General features: G+C 33.4%; 1 protein-coding gene across 1 annotated transcript; it reads right to left on the bottom strand.

The window, feature by feature from the left end:
• Positions 1-602: 602 nt before the first annotated feature.
• On the bottom strand, positions 603-19,088 carry LOC130613355 (histone-lysine N-methyltransferase KMT5B-like). The gene is made up of 7 exons (XM_057434714.1): positions 18,703-19,088; positions 15,427-15,536; positions 5,224-5,390; positions 4,255-4,274; positions 3,864-4,000; positions 2,318-2,439; positions 603-2,036 (listed from the first exon to the last, which is right to left on the bottom strand). The coding sequence occupies exons 1-7, from the start codon at positions 19,012-19,014 to the stop codon at positions 1,315-1,317; spliced, it is 1,590 nt and encodes a 529-aa protein (XP_057290697.1). The 5' UTR covers positions 19,015-19,088; the 3' UTR covers positions 603-1,314.
• Positions 19,089-20,286: the final 1,198 nt, after the last annotated feature.

Below are 20,286 nucleotides of genomic sequence, written 5' to 3'. Positions count from 1 at the left end.
AAAAAAAAAAAGAAAAGAAAAAAGAAAAGCCAAATATATTTTGTAACCTCAGTTATCATCTTCCCTGTCAATTTTACCCTGCAGTAAAATTTGGTTTGCAAGTTTTAATATTTTTTAACAAGTATTCGAGCCAACAATAACAAATATAAAAAACAAACAAAATTGTACTACTCGCTTCTTGATAAATTCGCAGGCCTTAAATTTCACAAATTTAGAGATAAGAATAAGAATCATGCAGAGGTTGATCCACTTCATAAACTAATTCTTATTGCAAGTTGGTCTGTTGCCTAATTTTTTGAGTCGTGACAATCAAATTAGTTCGAAATTGGTTTTCTCATGCAGTGTGAATCAGAAAAACATATTTAAAGTCTATAACGCAAAAATAATTTTGAAGTGTGGTTGGGGTTAGAAAAAGCGGGAAGAATCAAGTGAGAATTAAAACAACCCCCGTATTTCAATCTTACTCATTATTCGTAGCTTGATGGATTTTGACAATAAAGGCGGGATTTCATTTCACAGACAGCCAATTAAATCAAAGTTGTGAAGTATTCGCTGACAGTAAGAACGGGAAGGTAATACGACGATAAAACAAAACAAAACAATTCTCTTTTACAATTTGCATGTTCGTTAGATTTTCAATGTGTGAATAGAGGTTTAATACCCTTTAATACAGTATAATAAAAAGTCATGTTCAAACTATTAACACATTTACATCGAACCAATAAATGACACTTTTTCCGTATCATGTGTAGGGAAACGGAAGATAGTTGATTATATTTCTGAGCATAGGAAGCTATCATGCTGATTTTATATACATCAATATTATATAAAAACACTGAGAGTTTAAATGTGTTGTAAGATGAAGCTAATCATCAGCTTGATTAAAAATCAATATGTTCAGCGAATATAAAAAAAAAAGTTGAATCATGTCAATCACGAGGATTTCAACAATGGATTTCAGACGTGACATAGCTTGGTGTAAAAAGTTAGGAAGTCGCTAGACAAAAGTCACTTCCGACCCAAGTAATATTGGGGAAGTTACGATCCCCACAGCAAGTTAGTTCTCAGTTTTCTCTCGTTCGTTGAATTTTAAGGATAGGTTAGATAGAATGAATAATAAATCTAAGGACTAAATTTGCAGTGCGAATTTGTTTTATTTTTAAGTGAATATTAAATATTCATAAAGCGCGTCCAACGATCGAACAATTAGTCGGACACCAACTTCAAATATTGTGTTTTTACCACATTAATATATATATAATACAGATCAACGCACAATCCACGATAACAACATTTTTACAATTCATGACACTTTCAGTGACAACAAGCACATTTTTTTTGGATAATCACACGATTTCGTTTCGAAAACAAACGTGCGCGGCTCGTGTGGTGCCCGTGTTTACGCAAAGACGTCAGCGGTCGCAGGCGAACAGAAGAGCGAACGCCCTTTCGCATCTGATCGTCCGATTGTTCGCTGCTGGACGATATACGTCTCTTTCTGGGAGACGGTTTAAGTTTTATAGTGAGTTTCAAATTTTCGTTTGATACAGAAGAAGTAAATTCTTGCAACATCGGATTGTGAATATGTTCCTCGTCCACGTCCGAACTTTCTGCGCTTGATGATGATGAAGATGACAATGAGATTTCAGAAAGCTGACCCGCAGACCACACGCGCTTTAACGGGTTCAACCGAACCTCGGGAGTCGAATTCTTGTATGGTAATAAAAAACGTTTTCCGGATAAATCGGATTTTTCCTGCAAGCGGATAGGCTTGACAGCTTTCTGTCGTTCGACCAATAATAAATCGAAGTACGGCAAATCCTTAAGGCCAGGTATAAGATCAATATATGTTGCATATTTCATAGACAAACTTTTGTCTATGTGCTTTTTCGCCTTACTTGTAAAACACTGTTTTTTTCTCGTCGGATATTTTCTTGTCGTTGTTTTTGCATTTTCACTGTTTGCTATTGATTCGGAACATGAAGATGAAGTTCCCTTCGGCAAAGAGTCAAGAGATTCGTCATCTGTCGAGGTATCTACACAAAAACAAAGTACCAATAATGAAAAAAAATGTGGACAGACATAAATGAAGTGAAAGGAAAACACCTTCATAAAAAACACACTTTCAAACAAAAATTGTCGGTATATATTTGCTTCATAGGAATCTTTTGACGAAAACCAATTCAATCAAGAACTAGAAATAGCTGTATAATTAGAACACGACAAGAACAAAGACTGAAAATACTACTGATTTTCTGGGTTTTTTTAATCAAAATTTCAACTCCTCAGGGTAAAGCAAAAAATTTCTGTTTATTACCTTCGGTATGTCGCATAAGTCGTGACAAGCGTTTATCGGTTTCCCGTAGACCATACTTTCCTAGCTTCTTTTCCTGAGGAGATCGTGGCTTGTTGAGGTCAGCAAATGCTCCACTACCACGTCTATAAAAGCATGAAAAGCATAGTTTTAAAAAAAAATGCTCACACAGTGTTACAGAAGATAAGTAATATATTTAAGAGGAGGGAATCGGAATCGGAATTCGAATCGGAAAAAAACGAAGACACTTGGTTCGTTTTAAATCACCACTGGATACCTCTTCAAAAAATTAAGTAGAAATACAAGCACGTGAAAACAACATTAATATAACAATAAAAAAAAACTAACCAATCACATTAATAAGAAAACTATAGATATACAGCATTAACCAATTAAAGTTGCTTTTAAAGCACTGGAGAGAAGTTGTGAAAAATGCATACACGCGTATGTATTTTTTATTCTAATTTTGTTCTTCCTCGCTACACGGTTTTTCTATAAGAACAATTTTATAAGAAGTTTTGTTTTCATAAAATTGCTCTATGCTCAAATCATTGTTTTGTACAACCAAGAACGTGTAATCGGAGGTTTCAATAAGTCTGACATTTGCCAAAAAATAATGTATCTCCTTTAGCAATCTCTCATGTTACCCGTAATGGTTTTCTGCTTGAGATCGTTTCTTTTTCTGAGAAGCTTATACGTTAATGATCACACACGAATATCAAACTTAAATGGAATTTACAGATAATCTGTAATAATCTCTACTACAATTTTAGACTTTTATAGAAAAAGGAACTAAAAAACCCTATTTTTGGGTCAAATTTTTTGTTGTTTTTGCCAAAAATGGCACCATAAGATTTTTTTCAAAAATCAAAAAAATGTCGCTTTATAGCATTAATTGATGTTACTTTGCGCATAAAATCAGAAAATAATAAAGGAGCGGATCCAGAGAAAAGCTGTGACGTACGGACGCTCTATTAGAAACTACACCCAGCCCATGTTTCCATTGTATCAGACAGGTTTGGCGCCAAATAAATTTACGTAACGGATAGGCCTTCTCTGTTGGGACAAATCGTAAATTATCGGATAGCTTCTGGGCCACGCGGCTTTCACAAGAAGTGATATGTCTCGTATCGGATAGCTTCTTCTTTTGTTATTCTGTACATTTTCTATTATGGCGTAAATCATGTATATATTTACAAAAGGCTGTTCGCATATGGAAACAGGGCTGTGCAAACACGGTTCGTATGTGTTTCCACTGTACCGGATCATAAATTACTTTTGCGCTAAAACCTATCCGGTACAATTAAAACACGGTCCCAATATTTTCATATAAGCACATTAATTTCGCAAAAATTCGAGAAATAAAAATTCGTGTTGTTAATATTAAGCACAAAATAAGAAAGGTCAGCCAGCCAGTCTTCGGCTGGATTTTATTATAGTTCTTATTAAAAAAAGCATAATTTAAAGTAATTAATAATTTTTTTTTTCACATTAAAACGCATTTTCTTGGTTGACTGACAACTCTGTTGAAACAAGAACATTTGATTACCTTTCACAAGTTATGCATTCACAAAAACAATTATCGTCACCAAAAAAGTCATCACCATAGTAACAGACCAGTTCTTCTCCAATGAAAATATCCCTCAGGACTTTTATGCAAGCTGTGTCTCTACCAGTGGAAACAAACTATGGAATAAAGATAACCTAAAAGCTATTACTAATTGCTTTGGTATAGCACAGGAAGAGTTGAAGGAGTTGAACTCCTTTGCACTCAGGACCAAAGATTCAAGAAAGGTGAAGAAGTTGTTGAAGAAAAATGTTTTTCTAGATTCCTTGTTTTTTATTGAGGTCTTAATGAGCATCCAGAAAAGAAGGTTTCACATCCTTGGTGTTTTGGTATGTTGCAAATTCTCCAAATATAATGACGAAATAATACATACCTTACAATTAGGACGACAGTCTAAAATAGAAAGATGAAAAAAATAAGCATAACAATTCCTTGTTTTCTTGAATTATTCACACCCTATTCATCCTATCCTACCATTTCTTAATTAATTCTAAATTATACCGTTGTTAACTATTAACTGATTTAATTTCTTTGTCCTCTAAGTATTATCTCCTTATTTTCCTGGTATTCTTGACATTTTTTGTCAAATAATTTTAACATGTGGAGCTATTTTGGTGTAAAATTTCATAGTAGAACCTCGGACTACCTTAAAACGTTTTGACTACAACGCAAATAATAATAATATACTGATGAACAAAAAATATATAAAGTAAATTATTACTGTGCCAGTCGCATACATAGACTAATAAATGATTGACAAATATAGCACTGATTTTAATAAAGTCTGAAAACAACCTAAAAAGATACTAGCTCACACATTCTAGCTGAAAAAACTTTTAGTGATGCACAGGGGAATTGTAATGATGGAAATTTAAAAGCAAGCCGATAGATTCTGTTAAACAGTTACAACGTTTAAGCCAATCTAACGGAAAACATCCAGTACATCCTATAGAGGCTTCCCAGCTTTAAAATGCAAAAACCTTTAGCAATTTTATTTTATGTGCCGAAATCTGAACCACATATGAGTCGAGACTTAATTTTAAGTTTTACTAAGGTGCAAAAATAATTTTTACATATATCATTCTGTTAAAGGTTGAAATATAAGGGTTTTGATGTTATATAGACAGTTTACAGCTAAAACACAACTTCGTTAAGTTTCACCCACTACTTCATGACCTCCCACGCATAATCAGCCCCCTGCCTTTCTTTTAGAAATGTAAATTATAGCTTTGCAAACATGAAGATTTTGGATTCTACATATTATGCATTTTTAAATTTTTATACTAAAACAGGACTTTTCTATTAGCATAGGCCTGCTAATACAACATAATATTTTTCTTACCATGATTCACATAGGCGGCAGGTCCTAGCCATAATTGTGAGCAATTTTTCCGTGTTGAGAACATTACACTGAAATCATTGTCTCCAGGTTTTAATAAATCATCTTCTTCCTCTTCTGTTAATTCAGCAATACAGCCAACAAGATTTGTTATTCTTTCACCTTTGTCCCTAAAAGAAGTGTGTGTTCTTTCATCTAATGCATGCCATCAACAATGATTTATAAGTACACAGAATTTTTAATGTCAGCTGATTTTTCACAGCTTTAATAGTGACACTATATTAGCGACTATCATCGCCCACCTTGAGACTTTGTCTAGAAGGTTAGTTATCACCTTAAAAAAAATTATATATTATTATATTATTATATAACAAAAACACTCATCATAACCCATTAAAAATATAACAGGGCTTGTGGAAAAATCCACTCTGGCAGAAAAATAGAAAAGATCCGTCATTCAAACTTTAATGACGTCACCAATGACCTGACGAGAACCAAAAACATTTTCTTACACATACAAATTGCAATTATTTCAGTGTATTGAATCTGAAATGGAAAAAAAGATGGAGGAGTAACTCCTATAATTCAATAAAAAAAGTCTTACACAAAATGTCAAATCAGATTTGAAAAATTCAATTTTTCGGTATAATCCATACTGTCCTTAACCAAACATTTTAACCGAAATCAAAATGCGGTGATCAAGGAGTAAATTTAAATCCACAAAGATCATTATTTTGGTAACATTGTATCAGTCCTTTCTTACAAAATTTTACACTAAATGTAAAAGAGAACGGTTTATGAGGAGCAAATATCCATGAATATTTGTGACAATAAAGTACAAAAATTACTTATTTTCTAGATGGCGAAATTTTTTGGTGTTCCAAACTCTGGTTTACATTTCCAAAAGAACTCATTTTTGTTGAATTAGAATTTATTTTCAACAAAAACAAAAAGGAGAAACAATGGAATTTTCTTCCAGCAAAACTGACATCCAGTTACACAACCGTTTTTATACAAAAATATATATTCAGTATGTTGTAGTATGTGGTTTATTTCCGTAACAGTTTATAAAATTTCAAAAATACCTGCTTGCAACACAAATAATATATATAAATAGAAAAACCATACTGTCCTTTTCTAAAAAATTGGAGATACTTAGTAGCTAAGTAATGGTTATGGCTATTTATGCTTAGTAAAACACATAAATAAAAATAATAGTATTGTAAAATTTATAACATTGCTGTCAGTTCAACAAACCAAAGTTTTCCATTTGAACAGCAAATTTGCTTGGTAGCTATAGCTAACAGCTTAGTGTAGCATTTTAAATTTTAGGATTAATATACATTAGTTACGCAGCAGGTAATACATATTGAACAAATGTGACCAAATATGCTATCTTTTAAAACTTGAAGAATATAGAGCTTTAAATTGCACCATATAAAAACAGGTAGCTCTAGCGTACATCAAACTAAAAAAATGTAAGTTCTAACTTTTTATGAATTTCAACCCTGTATAAATTCTAACCCACGTCAAACTCTACTTCCAACTTTACTTTATTACTTCTAAGTCCACTTCTGAAGTAATTTCTTGTAGCTTTTAACTTCTAACCTTTTAAATTATACTTTTTAACCCTACACTTTTTCACTTTAAGTTTTCTTGATTTTACTTTTTGCATTTTTTTTTTAAAACGAATTGACCTTTACATTGGTTGTGCTTTTGTGTCAAGGGTAATCCTTTTTAAAAAGTCAGCTGTTAAAATTATTTCAGCAAATTAAATTGAGTCGTTTTAATTAGTGATATAAACAAAGAAAGTAGTCATACTTTTATGAGCTACTTCAAAGAAAATTTCTGTGGCTACAAAGAAAATGAACATGTTGATGTGTTATTTTTCTTTGTTGCCTGTCACATACACTTATTTATAATTTATTATAGAAAAGAAAAAATTAGTTTTATTATCTCAGACCAGGATGGCTTATTGCAGATAAAAAAGGTAGATTGTATAAGGCCCAAGTAAATGGTATATTTGGAAAGGGAGAGATAGGCAGTGAGGCACAAAGAATTTGACATTTTGAACATTAAAGAACAGAGAATAGTTACATAAACCACCAGTCTGGAAGAAAGAAAGAATTTGGATGGGTTAAAAACCAGGCTAGGTACTCATATAATTGAGTAATGAGGACATACTTTGTAAAGAGGAATTTCAGTTTAGATAATACCTCATTATAAGGCCATTTGTATTCAAAAAATTTATTTATTTTCATTTGTAGCTTTAAAAAATGAAACTTTGTATATACAAAGATCAAATTTAATCATAGATACATTAAAAACAAAACTTGTGCATAAATCCCTTTTTTCCTTATGATGTGATAGAATACAAAAAACCAGGTTGGCACATTACTCTATCACTGTAACAGTGTTCAAGAAAAGGGGAGTTTCACAAAGCAAATTGTGAATGGTATAAATTCTGCAGAAAATTAGCTGCAAAACATTTTTTTAATGTCAAGGAAATTAAAACTGATGCAATGAGAAATCTTGTGTGATAACAGGTGAAAGCTTATTCGCCATTTTCAATTTTTACAATAAAAATAGTGCCAATTAATGTAAAGCAATGACATCTTCCATTTTGATGAATCAAACAAAGTTTTCTAACGATCATACCAGATAAAATAAAAGAATATTCATAAAACTCGCAAAATAGTTAGCATTCTCTATGAAAATGTTTAAATTAGTTACCTCTTTCTGTACTGTTTTTTTCTTTAGGGACAAGGCAAGAGCAAAATGTATTAGTGCATCATTCTTTTGCATGCTGCTTTCTGGGATTTAATTTCTCAGAAAACAAAGATGGCTTAATGGAAAGTTTTAAATAGTACTACTTTTGTTTTTATACAATGATTTATGTTTGGACAAGTACCATAAAATTTTTACCATAAAATCGCTTTAAGAGAGCATTTCATCTATTTTTCCTGGGATTTGTAGCATGGTCGGTATAGAGCGTTTGAGTCATGTCTCTGAAATCCTGGGTTTGATCAAAGCAGTTGTCTAGTTGGGGAAAATTTTTGATGGCTTATTTAGCTCAAATAGAAGCTTTCGACACTTTTAAAACTTTTAAATCCCAAATGCAGGACTTGACAGTGAACAAAAATTTAAATATATATACTATTTGTTAACCTGTGGACAAAATCTACGGAGTCGCTCATCCTTTATATATCGCATTTCGTGTCCCGACAAATAGACGCACAAACAGACAGACGGAATACGGCTATTATTAAAGAGATAGTCGATAAGGCCCGTTGAGAAATCCACTTACGCAGAAGGATGATGAAAAATAGGTTGTTTTATATGTTTTGCTTACGTCAGCAGTGCAAAAAAAATTGCTGAAATTTAGTTTATTGATGCCTGTAATGTGTAGAGGTTGAAACGCTGATTAAAATAATGTATAGGATCATACTTTTTCAACAAATGCCTAAGAAGATATAAGGGTTTATAAATTTTGCTGACATCAGCAAAGACTCACCAAAAAACTGTGGTCATTTTTCCCGTAAATTTATGATTCAGCGAGACAACATCAAAGGCACGGTGATGGAGTGCTTTTGTTACTTTTAAAGATGGCCTAACGGGGATTTCCAGTTCAGATTAAGGTACCTTTAGCCACGTGATATTTAGTCACTTTGACTAATATCACGTGACTTTTTCTCGGATAACATAGCGCCTCAAACTCAAACTTCCGTTAATCTAAGCTAGCTATATCGCAGCCGAAGGAGGAAGGGCTTGTTCAAGAAAATGAAGAAAGGGTATGTTTAGCTCGCTTGTATATCACTATTTTTTACATGTAATGAACCCATTCTTATTCTCACTCACACCAAAAGCTAGCTAGCTTAAAACTGCAGATTTAGATAGAATAATAATAGAACTTAGATAGCATTTAGCTACCTAGCTACTGTAAGAGTTAGCTAGCATAAAAACAAACAAATAATGCAATATAGCTAGCATAAAACTAGCTACAAAGCTTGCAGAAAATTAACTACTTAGCTGGGATAGAACTACCCTTGTAGCTAGCAATAAATTGCTATTTTTGCTGGCATAAAATCAGCAACATAGCTAGCATAGAAAAATTGTTTGAGACTGATTTTCTACCTATCCCTCTATCTAGCTAGCTATTATACATAGCTATATACTGCACAGTGAGTGAGATAATTCTACTCTGTAGGAATGTCCCATCATACAGCTTGTTCTAGCTACAATCGTCCACAAAATGGCAAAACATAGCCAGCTAGATATTTTGCAGATAGTAAATGTTTATATATATACAGGTATGTCACGTGTAATTGTTTATGTTGCTTAGCCACAAATGGGCAGTTCTTAACATTAAGGGGGAATAGAGAGCTATATTTTCGTGGACGGTTGTAGCTAGCTATATATATTGTACACACGTCAGGAAATAAACTTTTTTAACCCTGCCGCTGAGCATACATCAGTGCGGCTTAAGTTGCAAAAGCGAAAATTATTTCAATATATATATATATATATCGGGATATTTTTACAACATCAACATTTGTTATTACTGAGGCTTTTTAAATTCTGAATAGCGGTTCTCGTTCAATCGTCGACATGTATTGAAAATCTGCAAATGTATTCATTATTTCTTTTTCACGATATGTATATGTTTTTTTCAGTTTTGGATAAGAGCTTTTTATCCTACCGTCATGAAAACTTGTTTGCAAAATAAACATATACTGCTGTTTGATTTTTAGCTGGACATGATAACAACAGGCTGTTTCCGCTGTGTTTTTTTAAACCGAAGTTGCAAGAAAGTTTTTTGGGAAAATGTGTTACGCCTATCAGATGTCACAATTAATTTTTGATCTTTCACAGAAACTTTTCCCATAAAATATTGCAGTTTTTTTTTGCTTTAAGAGGGTAAAAACAGGTTATAAACTGTATTTTTATTTTTAAATGTTACAAAATTTTCCACAAAGTAAAATTGTTTTAGGTGCGTAGGATTACAACAGCTTGTTAACTGTCTGTTTGTTTGAACCGAAGTTAGGATATATAAGATGCACATGTAAAGTTTTTCATATATATATATATTCATGCCCTGTTGGTCTAATGGCTATGACACTCATGCAAATGAGAGATCCAGGTTCAAATCCTGGACAGGGCTAGGAAAAATATAATTATCTTGCATCTACAACAAGCAGGTATTCATAAGTATATGATATTAGCTATATTGAGTATAATAGGTAATCTTTTGAGTTGTACTTAATGCCTTTGCCTTGGCAACCTCTCCGCAACACTTTCTATACTAGTGCTTTCATTTATAGATCTTGAAACGCTGATGAAGAAAATGTAAGGATCATGTACTTTTGACAAACGGTTGCAGAGATATTGGGGTTTAAAGGTTACTCACACGGTGGAAAATCATTGACATCACTACCTCGTGATATTTAGTCACTTTGACTAATATCACGTGACTTTTTCTCGGATAACATAGCGCCTCAAACTCAAACTTCCGTTAATCTAAGCTAGCTATATCGCAGCCGAAGGAGGAAGGGCTTGTTCAAGAAAATGAAGAAAGGGTATGTTTAGCTCGCTTGTATATCACTATTTTTTACATGTAATGAACCCATTCTTATTCTCACTCACACCAAAAGCTAGCTAGCTTAAAACTGCAGATTTAGATAGAATAATAATAGAACTTAGATAGCATTTAGCTACCTAGCTACTGTAAGAGTTAGCTAGCATAAAAACAAACAAATAATGCAATATAGCTAGCATAAAACTAGCTACAAAGCTTGCAGAAAATTAACTACTTAGCTGGGATAGAACTACCCTTGTAGCTAGCAATAAATTGCTATTTTTGCTGGCATAAAATCAGCAACATAGCTAGCATAGAAAAATTGTTTGAGACTGATTTTCTACCTATCCCTCTATCTAGCTAGCTATTATACATAGCTATATACTGCACAGTGAGTGAGATAATTCTACTCTGTAGGAATGTCCCATCATACAGCTTGTTCTAGCTACAATCGTCCACAAAATGGCAAAACATAGCCAGCTAGATATTTTGCAGATAGTAAATGTTTATATATATACAGGTATGTCACGTGTAATTGTTTATGTTGCTTAGCCACAAATGGGCAGTTCTTAACATTAAGGGGGAATAGAGAGCTATATTTTCGTGGACGGTTGTAGCTAGCTATATATATTGTACACACGTCAGGAAATAAACTTTTTTAACCCTGCCGCTGAGCATACATCAGTGCGGCTTAAGTTGCAAAAGCGAAAATTATTTCAATATATATATATATATATCGGGATATTTTTACAACATCAACATTTGTTATTACTGAGGCTTTTTAAATTCTGAATAGCGGTTCTCGTTCAATCGTCGACATGTATTGAAAATCTGCAAATGTATTCATTATTTCTTTTTCACGATATGTATATGTTTTTTTCAGTTTTGGATAAGAGCTTTTTATCCTACCGTCATGAAAACTTGTTTGCAAAATAAACATATACTGCTGTTTGATTTTTAGCTGGACATGATAACAACAGGCTGTTTCCGCTGTGTTTTTTTAAACCGAAGTTGCAAGAAAGTTTTTTGGGAAAATGTGTTACGCCTATCAGATGTCACAATTAATTTTTGATCTTTCACAGAAACTTTTCCCATAAAATATTGCAGTTTTTTTTTGCTTTAAGAGGGTAAAAACAGGTTATAAACTGTATTTTTATTTTTAAATGTTACAAAATTTTCCACAAAGTAAAATTGTTTTAGGTGCGTAGGATTACAACAGCTTGTTAACTGTCTGTTTGTTTGAACCGAAGTTAGGATATATAAGATGCACATGTAAAGTTTTTCATATATATATATATTCATGCCCTGTTGGTCTAATGGCTATGACACTCATGCAAATGAGAGATCCAGGTTCAAATCCTGGACAGGGCTAGGAAAAATATAATTATCTTGCATCTACAACAAGCAGGTATTCATAAGTATATGATATTAGCTATATTGAGTATAATAGGTAATCTTTTGAGTTGTACTTAATGCCTTTGCCTTGGCAACCTCTCCGCAACACTTTCTATACTAGTGCTTTCATTTATAGATCTTGAAACGCTGATGAAGAAAATGTAAGGATCATGTACTTTTGACAAACGGTTGCAGAGATATTGGGGTTTAAAGGTTACTCACACGGTGGAAAATCATTGACATCACTACCTCGTGATATTTAGTCACTTTGACTAATATCACGTGACTTTTTCTCGGATAACATAGCGCCTCAAACTCAAACTTCCGTTAATCTAAGCTAGCTATATCGCAGCCGAAGGAGGAAGGGCTTGTTCAAGAAAATGAAGAAAGGGTATGTTTAGCTCGCTTGTATATCACTATTTTTTACATGTAATGAACCCATTCTTATTCTCACTCACACCAAAAGCTAGCTAGCTTAAAACTGCAGATTTAGATAGAATAATAATAGAACTTAGATAGCATTTAGCTACCTAGCTACTGTAAGAGTTAGCTAGCATAAAAACAAACAAATAATGCAATATAGCTAGCATAAAACTAGCTACAAAGCTTGCAGAAAATTAACTACTTAGCTGGGATAGAACTACCCTTGTAGCTAGCAATAAATTGCTATTTTTGCTGGCATAAAATCAGCAACATAGCTAGCATAGAAAAATTGTTTGAGACTGATTTTCTACCTATCCCTCTATCTAGCTAGCTATTATACATAGCTATATACTGCACAGTGAGTGAGATAATTCTACTCTGTAGGAATGTCCCATCATACAGCTTGTTCTAGCTACAATCGTCCACAAAATGGCAAAACATAGCCAGCTAGATATTTTGCAGATAGTAAATGTTTATATATATACAGGTATGTCACGTGTAATTGTTTATGTTGCTTAGCCACAAATGGGCAGTTCTTAACATTAAGGGGGAATAGAGAGCTATATTTTCGTGGACGGTTGTAGCTAGCTATATATATTGTACACACGTCAGGAAATAAACTTTTTTAACCCTGCCGCTGAGCATACATCAGTGCGGCTTAAGTTGCAAAAGCGAAAATTATTTCAATATATATATATATATATCGGGATATTTTTACAACATCAACATTTGTTATTACTGAGGCTTTTTAAATTCTGAATAGCGGTTCTCGTTCAATCGTCGACATGTATTGAAAATCTGCAAATGTATTCATTATTTCTTTTTCACGATATGTATATGTTTTTTTCAGTTTTGGATAAGAGCTTTTTATCCTACCGTCATGAAAACTTGTTTGCAAAATAAACATATACTGCTGTTTGATTTTTAGCTGGACATGATAACAACAGGCTGTTTCCGCTGTGTTTTTTTAAACCGAAGTTGCAAGAAAGTTTTTTGGGAAAATGTGTTACGCCTATCAGATGTCACAATTAATTTTTGATCTTTCACAGAAACTTTTCCCATAAAATATTGCAGTTTTTTTTTGCTTTAAGAGGGTAAAAACAGGTTATAAACTGTATTTTTATTTTTAAATGTTACAAAATTTTCCACAAAGTAAAATTGTTTTAGGTGCGTAGGATTACAACAGCTTGTTAACTGTCTGTTTGTTTGAACCGAAGTTAGGATATATAAGATGCACATGTAAAGTTTTTCATATATATATATATTCATGCCCTGTTGGTCTAATGGCTATGACACTCATGCAAATGAGAGATCCAGGTTCAAATCCTGGACAGGGCTAGGAAAAATATAATTATCTTGCATCTACAACAAGCAGGTATTCATAAGTATATGATATTAGCTATATTGAGTATAATAGGTAATCTTTTGAGTTGTACTTAATGCCTTTGCCTTGGCAACCTCTCCGCAACACTTTCTATACTAGTGCTTTCATTTATAGATCTTGAAACGCTGATGAAGAAAATGTAAGGATCATGTACTTTTGACAAACGGTTGCAGAGATATTGGGGTTTAAAGGTTACTCACACGGTGGAAAATCATTGACATCACTACCTCGTTTCCAAGTTATTTGGCCTCAAAGTTCTAAGTGCACTGCAATGGTTTTGTTCTGCCCAATCTTGGAACGCGCCCCGTCTTAAGACTGGCCAGGCCAATCTTCCGACAGTAACAAATGGGTGGCCAGTCTTAGGATTGGACTGCCCAATCTATGGACGTACATGCCCAATCTTAGAACAATTGTGAAAGACAAACAGAACAATAAAATTTTTAGAATTTACCTCTTAATAGGAACTTTAAATTGAAACTTTTCTTGGAAAATCAAAAGGCCAAAAATTTATATACACCATGTATTTTGTGTATAAAAAATTGAAACTACTCAACCATATTAGCATAGTCTAATAAGGTTTTTTTTCTATAGACTATGATATTAGCTAGCTGGCTAAACATCTCATCCAATGAAATTAACAGCTAGCTAATTAATAATATGGTTGAATACGATTTTTCTGATTTATCATAAATATAAACATTTTATTTTTAAAATTTAGCCACTACTACAAGCTGTATATAAATGCTAAATTATAACACGTGCTCTACCAGCTACCTAGTTAGCTAGCTGCGATTTTCACTCTGCTATGTCCAAAAACTGGCCAGGTCAATTCAACAATACCCAAAATATGATGTTTTAATGTGCCTGAGAATGTTTGTTTGGACTTGCAAAAAACAGAGCTCGTGTGGTACATCCCTTCTTTAAAATCTAAAAGGCGCCAAAGATGGGCCTAACATGGTCCTTTGCCCAATCATGTGACGCCCTGGCCAGTCTTAAGACTGGGCAATTTTATGACCAAAGATTGGGCAGCATCCTAAGATTTGGCAGAACAGTTTCATTAATTTAATATATAGAATATTGATGTTAAAGTAGTGTTATTGGCATCGCGCCGTAACATCAGAAAATTTACAGGTAAGACATAACTTTTTTGGCTACATCAAAGGAAAATGAACACATCCACTTTGCCCATTACATACAGACACAGTCTCTGTATTATTATATAAGATGGTCTAGCCTAAATCAGATTTAAAAAGGTCATTAATATCCTACAATGCATGTTGACATGAAAATGGGAATTAGAGTTGAGAATGACAACGAGTGATGAAATTGAGAATTGGGTTGCAAGGAGATAAGCATCAATTTGCCAAAAATGAAATTGCCCTAAAAAAGCACATTAGCATTATTAAATTTAAAAAGCAGTAATTCTTACCATTTTCTTGTACTTAAAACCTTTCCACCCACATTTTCTGTAGAGTATCTTGCACAAGGAACAATGACAAAGCCTGACTCTGGATCAAAAACTCTCATATAGCGCAGGAGCTAAAATATAAAATAAGATAAATGCTATAGGGTGAGAAAATAATTTCAAGTTTTTGTTAGCTTTTTTGCTAATCATCAAACTTAATGAAATGGTTAAAATTAGCTTAAATATGATTTTTGTAAAATATTTACAGTTACCAACCGAGAGACAGACACACATAAACACACACAGTTTCTGCATTATTATAAGATATATATATATATAATTGATTTGTATTTAGTCACACTGAGCGATTCCATGAATAATGAGACATATGTAATATTTCAAATAATTAAACTAGAAAAGGTGGCAGGCACCACCCATTAATGTTTATACATTATATTAACTAAATTTTAAAGTTTTTTGTGAAAAAAGTGACAAAAACACATTTTTAATGCGTAAGATTCGACGGGCTTGCATGTTGGAAATCACCAGATTTTTCCTTAAAATGGCAAAAACCTAATTTTTATGTATGTTTGTATAGTATCTTCTTCCTGAACTTTTAAAATATCCTTCTTAAGAGACTAATTTTTCAAAGACAAAAGTTATCACAGCCAGCTTCAAAGTGAAAAACTAAAAACTTTCGGTGATTTTAGGACCTTCTTACATGTAATGTCTGTTACAAAATCAGGAAATTTTTCACATTACAGCAGTTTGAACACTCAATGTGGTTTAATACTTTCATATCTTCTGGTTTAAAAAAAAATGTAGTTCAGTGGTGCAACTTGTTACTTTCTTTCATTTGGCAGAAAAAAAATAAATGTAACGGACATTACATAACGAACATTACAACAGACATTACATTAGTTTAAAAACACACTAGATACATTGGTATATGTTTTTTCAGCTTCAAAATCTTCCTTTTCCTAAAAATATTCCATATATACTATTAAAATTTTGTTTTAAATATATTTATAAGTAAATTTTATTATATATAAATTGATAAAAAGTCACCTCCTATCAATAAAGTCCAAATGAAAATTTAATTTTAGACTTTCCAACTAACTTATTTCCAAATGGAAATAAGAAATGAAAGTTACAGGTATCATGATAGAAATAGAGTTAGATTAGATACCCATGGGACATGGAAAAAAAAGGCAAGAAATGAGCAAGCAAGTTCAGTTAGTTTAGTACAATGGAGAACAGCAGCATAAAGAAAAGTGAACCACAATCTCCACGAACACGTATGACAGAGTACAGAAAAAGACTTAAGGAGAATGGAAAGGGTGATGCAATGAGGGAAAAGGATAAGCTAAGAAAACGACAGGAAAGGGTTACAATGAAGAGTAAAAGAGTGTCGGGAGTTAAATTGGCCCATCAAAGGATGCTTAATAGAGAACGAGTGCAAAAGTACAGAGCTAAAGTCAAAATTGCTGAATCAAATAAAAATCCAGGAGGATTTGGTTCTAATCAAGCTTTGGAAAAGCTGTTGCAAGGAGTTTAAAGAACTTTACCAACAGTCCATCAAAGAGAAAAGCTGTAGTTAAAAAACTTGCAGAGAATTATGGTTTAATAGAACCCGTGACTAAACCTAAAAATATCCTCAATCAAGATACGGTCAATGCCATCAATATTTTTTACAACCGTGATTATATTTCTCGACAAGCACCTGGTAAAAGGGACTATGTCACAATATGGAATCAAAATGGCAAGGAAAGAGTCCAAAAAAATAAAGGTTATGAAAAGTAACAACACATCAAGGTCTAACTACTACAAGTCCATTAAAAGTTATGGAAAAAAGTTGAACATGGCAGCAAAGACAGACCTTTCACTTTTATCATTGTAGCATGTGCAAACACACTTGCATGCCTCCACACACACCTGAAACAAAATTGGCTGTGCTGCCTTGAGATCATGATTGCACATAAACAACTAATATTACACTTACAAAATTGTACTCATTGAAGAGCTAAAAATCACACGCCTTGTCACCCTAAAAGCAATTTTGAGCGTGTGATTCATCACACATCTAGCTTTTACCTCGATAAGATGAAGTATTTCCAGCTTCAATGATGTGCAACAGTGGCTCATTAGAGATACTTGAGAACTTCTGTTAATTAGGTGAAATGTTGGGCAGTGAAGGGGGTGTTGAAAGAAGTGTTACTTGTAGGATAGGCTCTGCTTGGAAAAAGTTTAGAGAGTTACTTCCTTTGTTGACTAGCAGAGTCTTGTTAGTTGAGTTAAAAGGTAGGTTGTATGAGGCCTGTGTAAGAAGTGTTATGTTGTACGGTAGTGAGACATGGGCAGTGAAGCAGAAAGATCTTGACCGTTTAGATAGGAATGATATGAGGATGGTTAGGTGGATGTGTAACGCCGGTCTGAGAGACAGAAAGAGTTCAGATGAGCTAAGAAGCAGGGTAAGTATCTGTAGAATTAAAGATGTTATCCAGATAAGAAGATTGAATTGCCTGGGGCACTTGGAAAAAAATGGAGGGGGATAATTGGGTAAGAAAGTGTATAGACTAGATAGTTCCTTGGGCAAAGCCCAAAAGGCAGACCGAGAAAGACTTGGCAGGAGGTTACAAGGACAGACTTGATACAGAGGAAGTTGAGTTTAGATCTAACACAGTCTAGATCAGATTGGAAAAGGGTCATTAATATACCCCGTCCAACCCATAACGGACGTTACACAGGCCTCATACATACTACTGGTTTGCAAATATAAACACATACAAATATAACAGGGCTCCCACCCATATTGTATAACTAAAATTTCAAGCATTAGCTAGCTAGCTTAGCTAGCTGGCTATAATAAAAAAATTTGGAGAATTTTAGCTGCTTTTAGGAGATTTTTTTAATTAGCCAGAAAATAAACATACAAAAATTTAGATTATTTGAATTTGTGAATTTGAATTTTAGTGAAGTGTAACTTAGAATCTCAAGAATCAAGGATCAAAAGAAAGAAGACAAATTCATCACATTTCATTTTCACATAGCTACAAGCTGATGCAAAATATAAATATTTACTTAATAAAAATGAATTTAGCAAATTTGATGTTTTCTTAAAAATTTAGTTTTCATACAAAAAAATATATTAGGATTTTTCGAAGGATTTGTCAAATGTTTACCACACAACGCCATTTACAACTTATCACGTGACATAAACATTGCGTAAAGCAAGAAGGCGACTTTCAAAAAATGACGGTTAAAAATTGAACCGGGCAGCAAGATTTAAAAAAAACATACGTGCTCTTTTAGCTCCATGACCGAGGACATTGGATTGGACTCACAGTAATCATCCCACCATTGACCAAGAAGAACTATTAACTCATTTAGGACAGAATGTTCATCTCCGTATCTTCGGTACAGCGATACGATTCCTTTAATGGCTGATAAACTTGGTTTGATTGGTAGTGATATAAAATTCATTTTATGGGTTCCAAATCCTAACATTGAATCTAAAATCATATAGCTTGCCACATCATCGTGTTCACCTAATATCTGACCAAAGGATTTCTCTAAATCCCTTGTTTTAATACGTCCAGCTTCGATAACCATGCTAAGTATATTAAGTGGTATAAACACAGCTGATACTTGTAATAAATTTTATTGTACCCCTGATTTTTTCTGTACCCCCCTATGTTTCAAGGTATATCTTTTAGTACCGAGTATATTTCCGTCACACATTTTTTACGGTAACCGAAAGAGTGCTTCCCTTCACTTCGATGCTGGTTCAACGCTGTGTAGCGAACTGCTTCAGTTTAAACCTTGGTATTATTACAATTTTCAATGTATAAAGACGCATGATATACATAAACAACCTCGCGAATAAAGTTTACAAAAAGCTGTGTTTTAGATTAGAATTTATAACAGCAAAAAAAAAAAAAAGTAAAAATAGTTACCAAGATGAGATTCGAACACACGCCTGCTCACAGCAGGGAAGCCAAAATAATTCAGGCATCCATACCTGATTTTTTCTGTACCCCTTATGGCGTTACCAGATGTTTGTACGCCCAGCACTGTAGGGGGTACAGAATAATTCAGGCATTCATACCTGATTTTTTCTGTACCCCCTATGACGTTGCCAGATATTTGCACGCCCAGCACTGTAGGGGGTACAGAATAATTCAGGCATTCATACGTGATTTTTTTTGTACCCCTATGGCGTTGCCAGATGTTTGTCACGGCTGTTTCAGCTAGCGAGATTTCGGAAACTCAGACTGCGCATGTCAAAAAAAAATTTAAAATAAGGACTGGGGCGAGTTGCGCTTAAAAGTAAACAAATTTTAGGGTAGCTAGCACCAGGTTTAATAGGCATTTTAATCACATAAACCAACTTAAGGACTGGAAACTAAGTGGTTTAAATAAAATATAGTCCTATACCAATAAGATTAATTCAAATACAAAGCTATTCGCTTGTTGCCTAGCTAAAACAAAACAAAAACTTTCAACCTCCATTTTGAAGACTGTGGACACCATGCCAACTTAAAGCAAAATATTTTCAGATACGAAGTTATCCCACAGATAATTTTTATAAAAATCATTCCAAGATAGTTACGAGATACGAATAAAAAAAGAACTGTAGGTGTATCAGTACATTACGAATTGATATTGTATCAAACATTAGGTACTTTTTTTTCAAAATTTTTGTTAAAGTTCAAGATGGCTACTGGGGATTTACACCTAGCTCGGTTGAACAAGCTGTGTCGAATATGTGGAAACACTCTGCCTGGACGATCACATATTGTCCAAGAGCACATAAAGAACTTGGACAGTATTTTCAGAGCTGATTTTTATTCTGATCGGGCAGGCATTCACCCAAAAAAATTC

This window comes from Hydractinia symbiolongicarpus, chromosome 10 (assembly GCF_029227915.1).
Source record: "Hydractinia symbiolongicarpus strain clone_291-10 chromosome 10, HSymV2.1, whole genome shotgun sequence".
Taxonomy (NCBI): domain Eukaryota; kingdom Metazoa; phylum Cnidaria; class Hydrozoa; order Anthoathecata; family Hydractiniidae; genus Hydractinia; species Hydractinia symbiolongicarpus.
Note: the sequence above shows the minus strand (reverse complement) of the source record. Positions and strands in the feature narration are given on the sequence as shown.

Excerpts from the sequence above, each read along its gene's own strand:
- LOC130613355 (XM_057434714.1), bottom strand. The coding sequence starts at position 19,014 with ATGGTTATCGAAGCTGGACGTATTAAAACAAGGGATTTAGAGAAATCC. Across the intron at positions 4,275-5,223 it reads TGCCGCCTATGTGAATCATG|ACTGTCGTCCTAATTGTAAG; the intron begins GTAAGAAAAATA and ends TTTCTATTTTAG. Across the intron at positions 4,001-4,254 it reads ACTGTCGTCCTAATTGTAAG|TTTGTTTCCACTGGTAGAGA; the intron begins GTATGTATTATT and ends TTTATTCCATAG.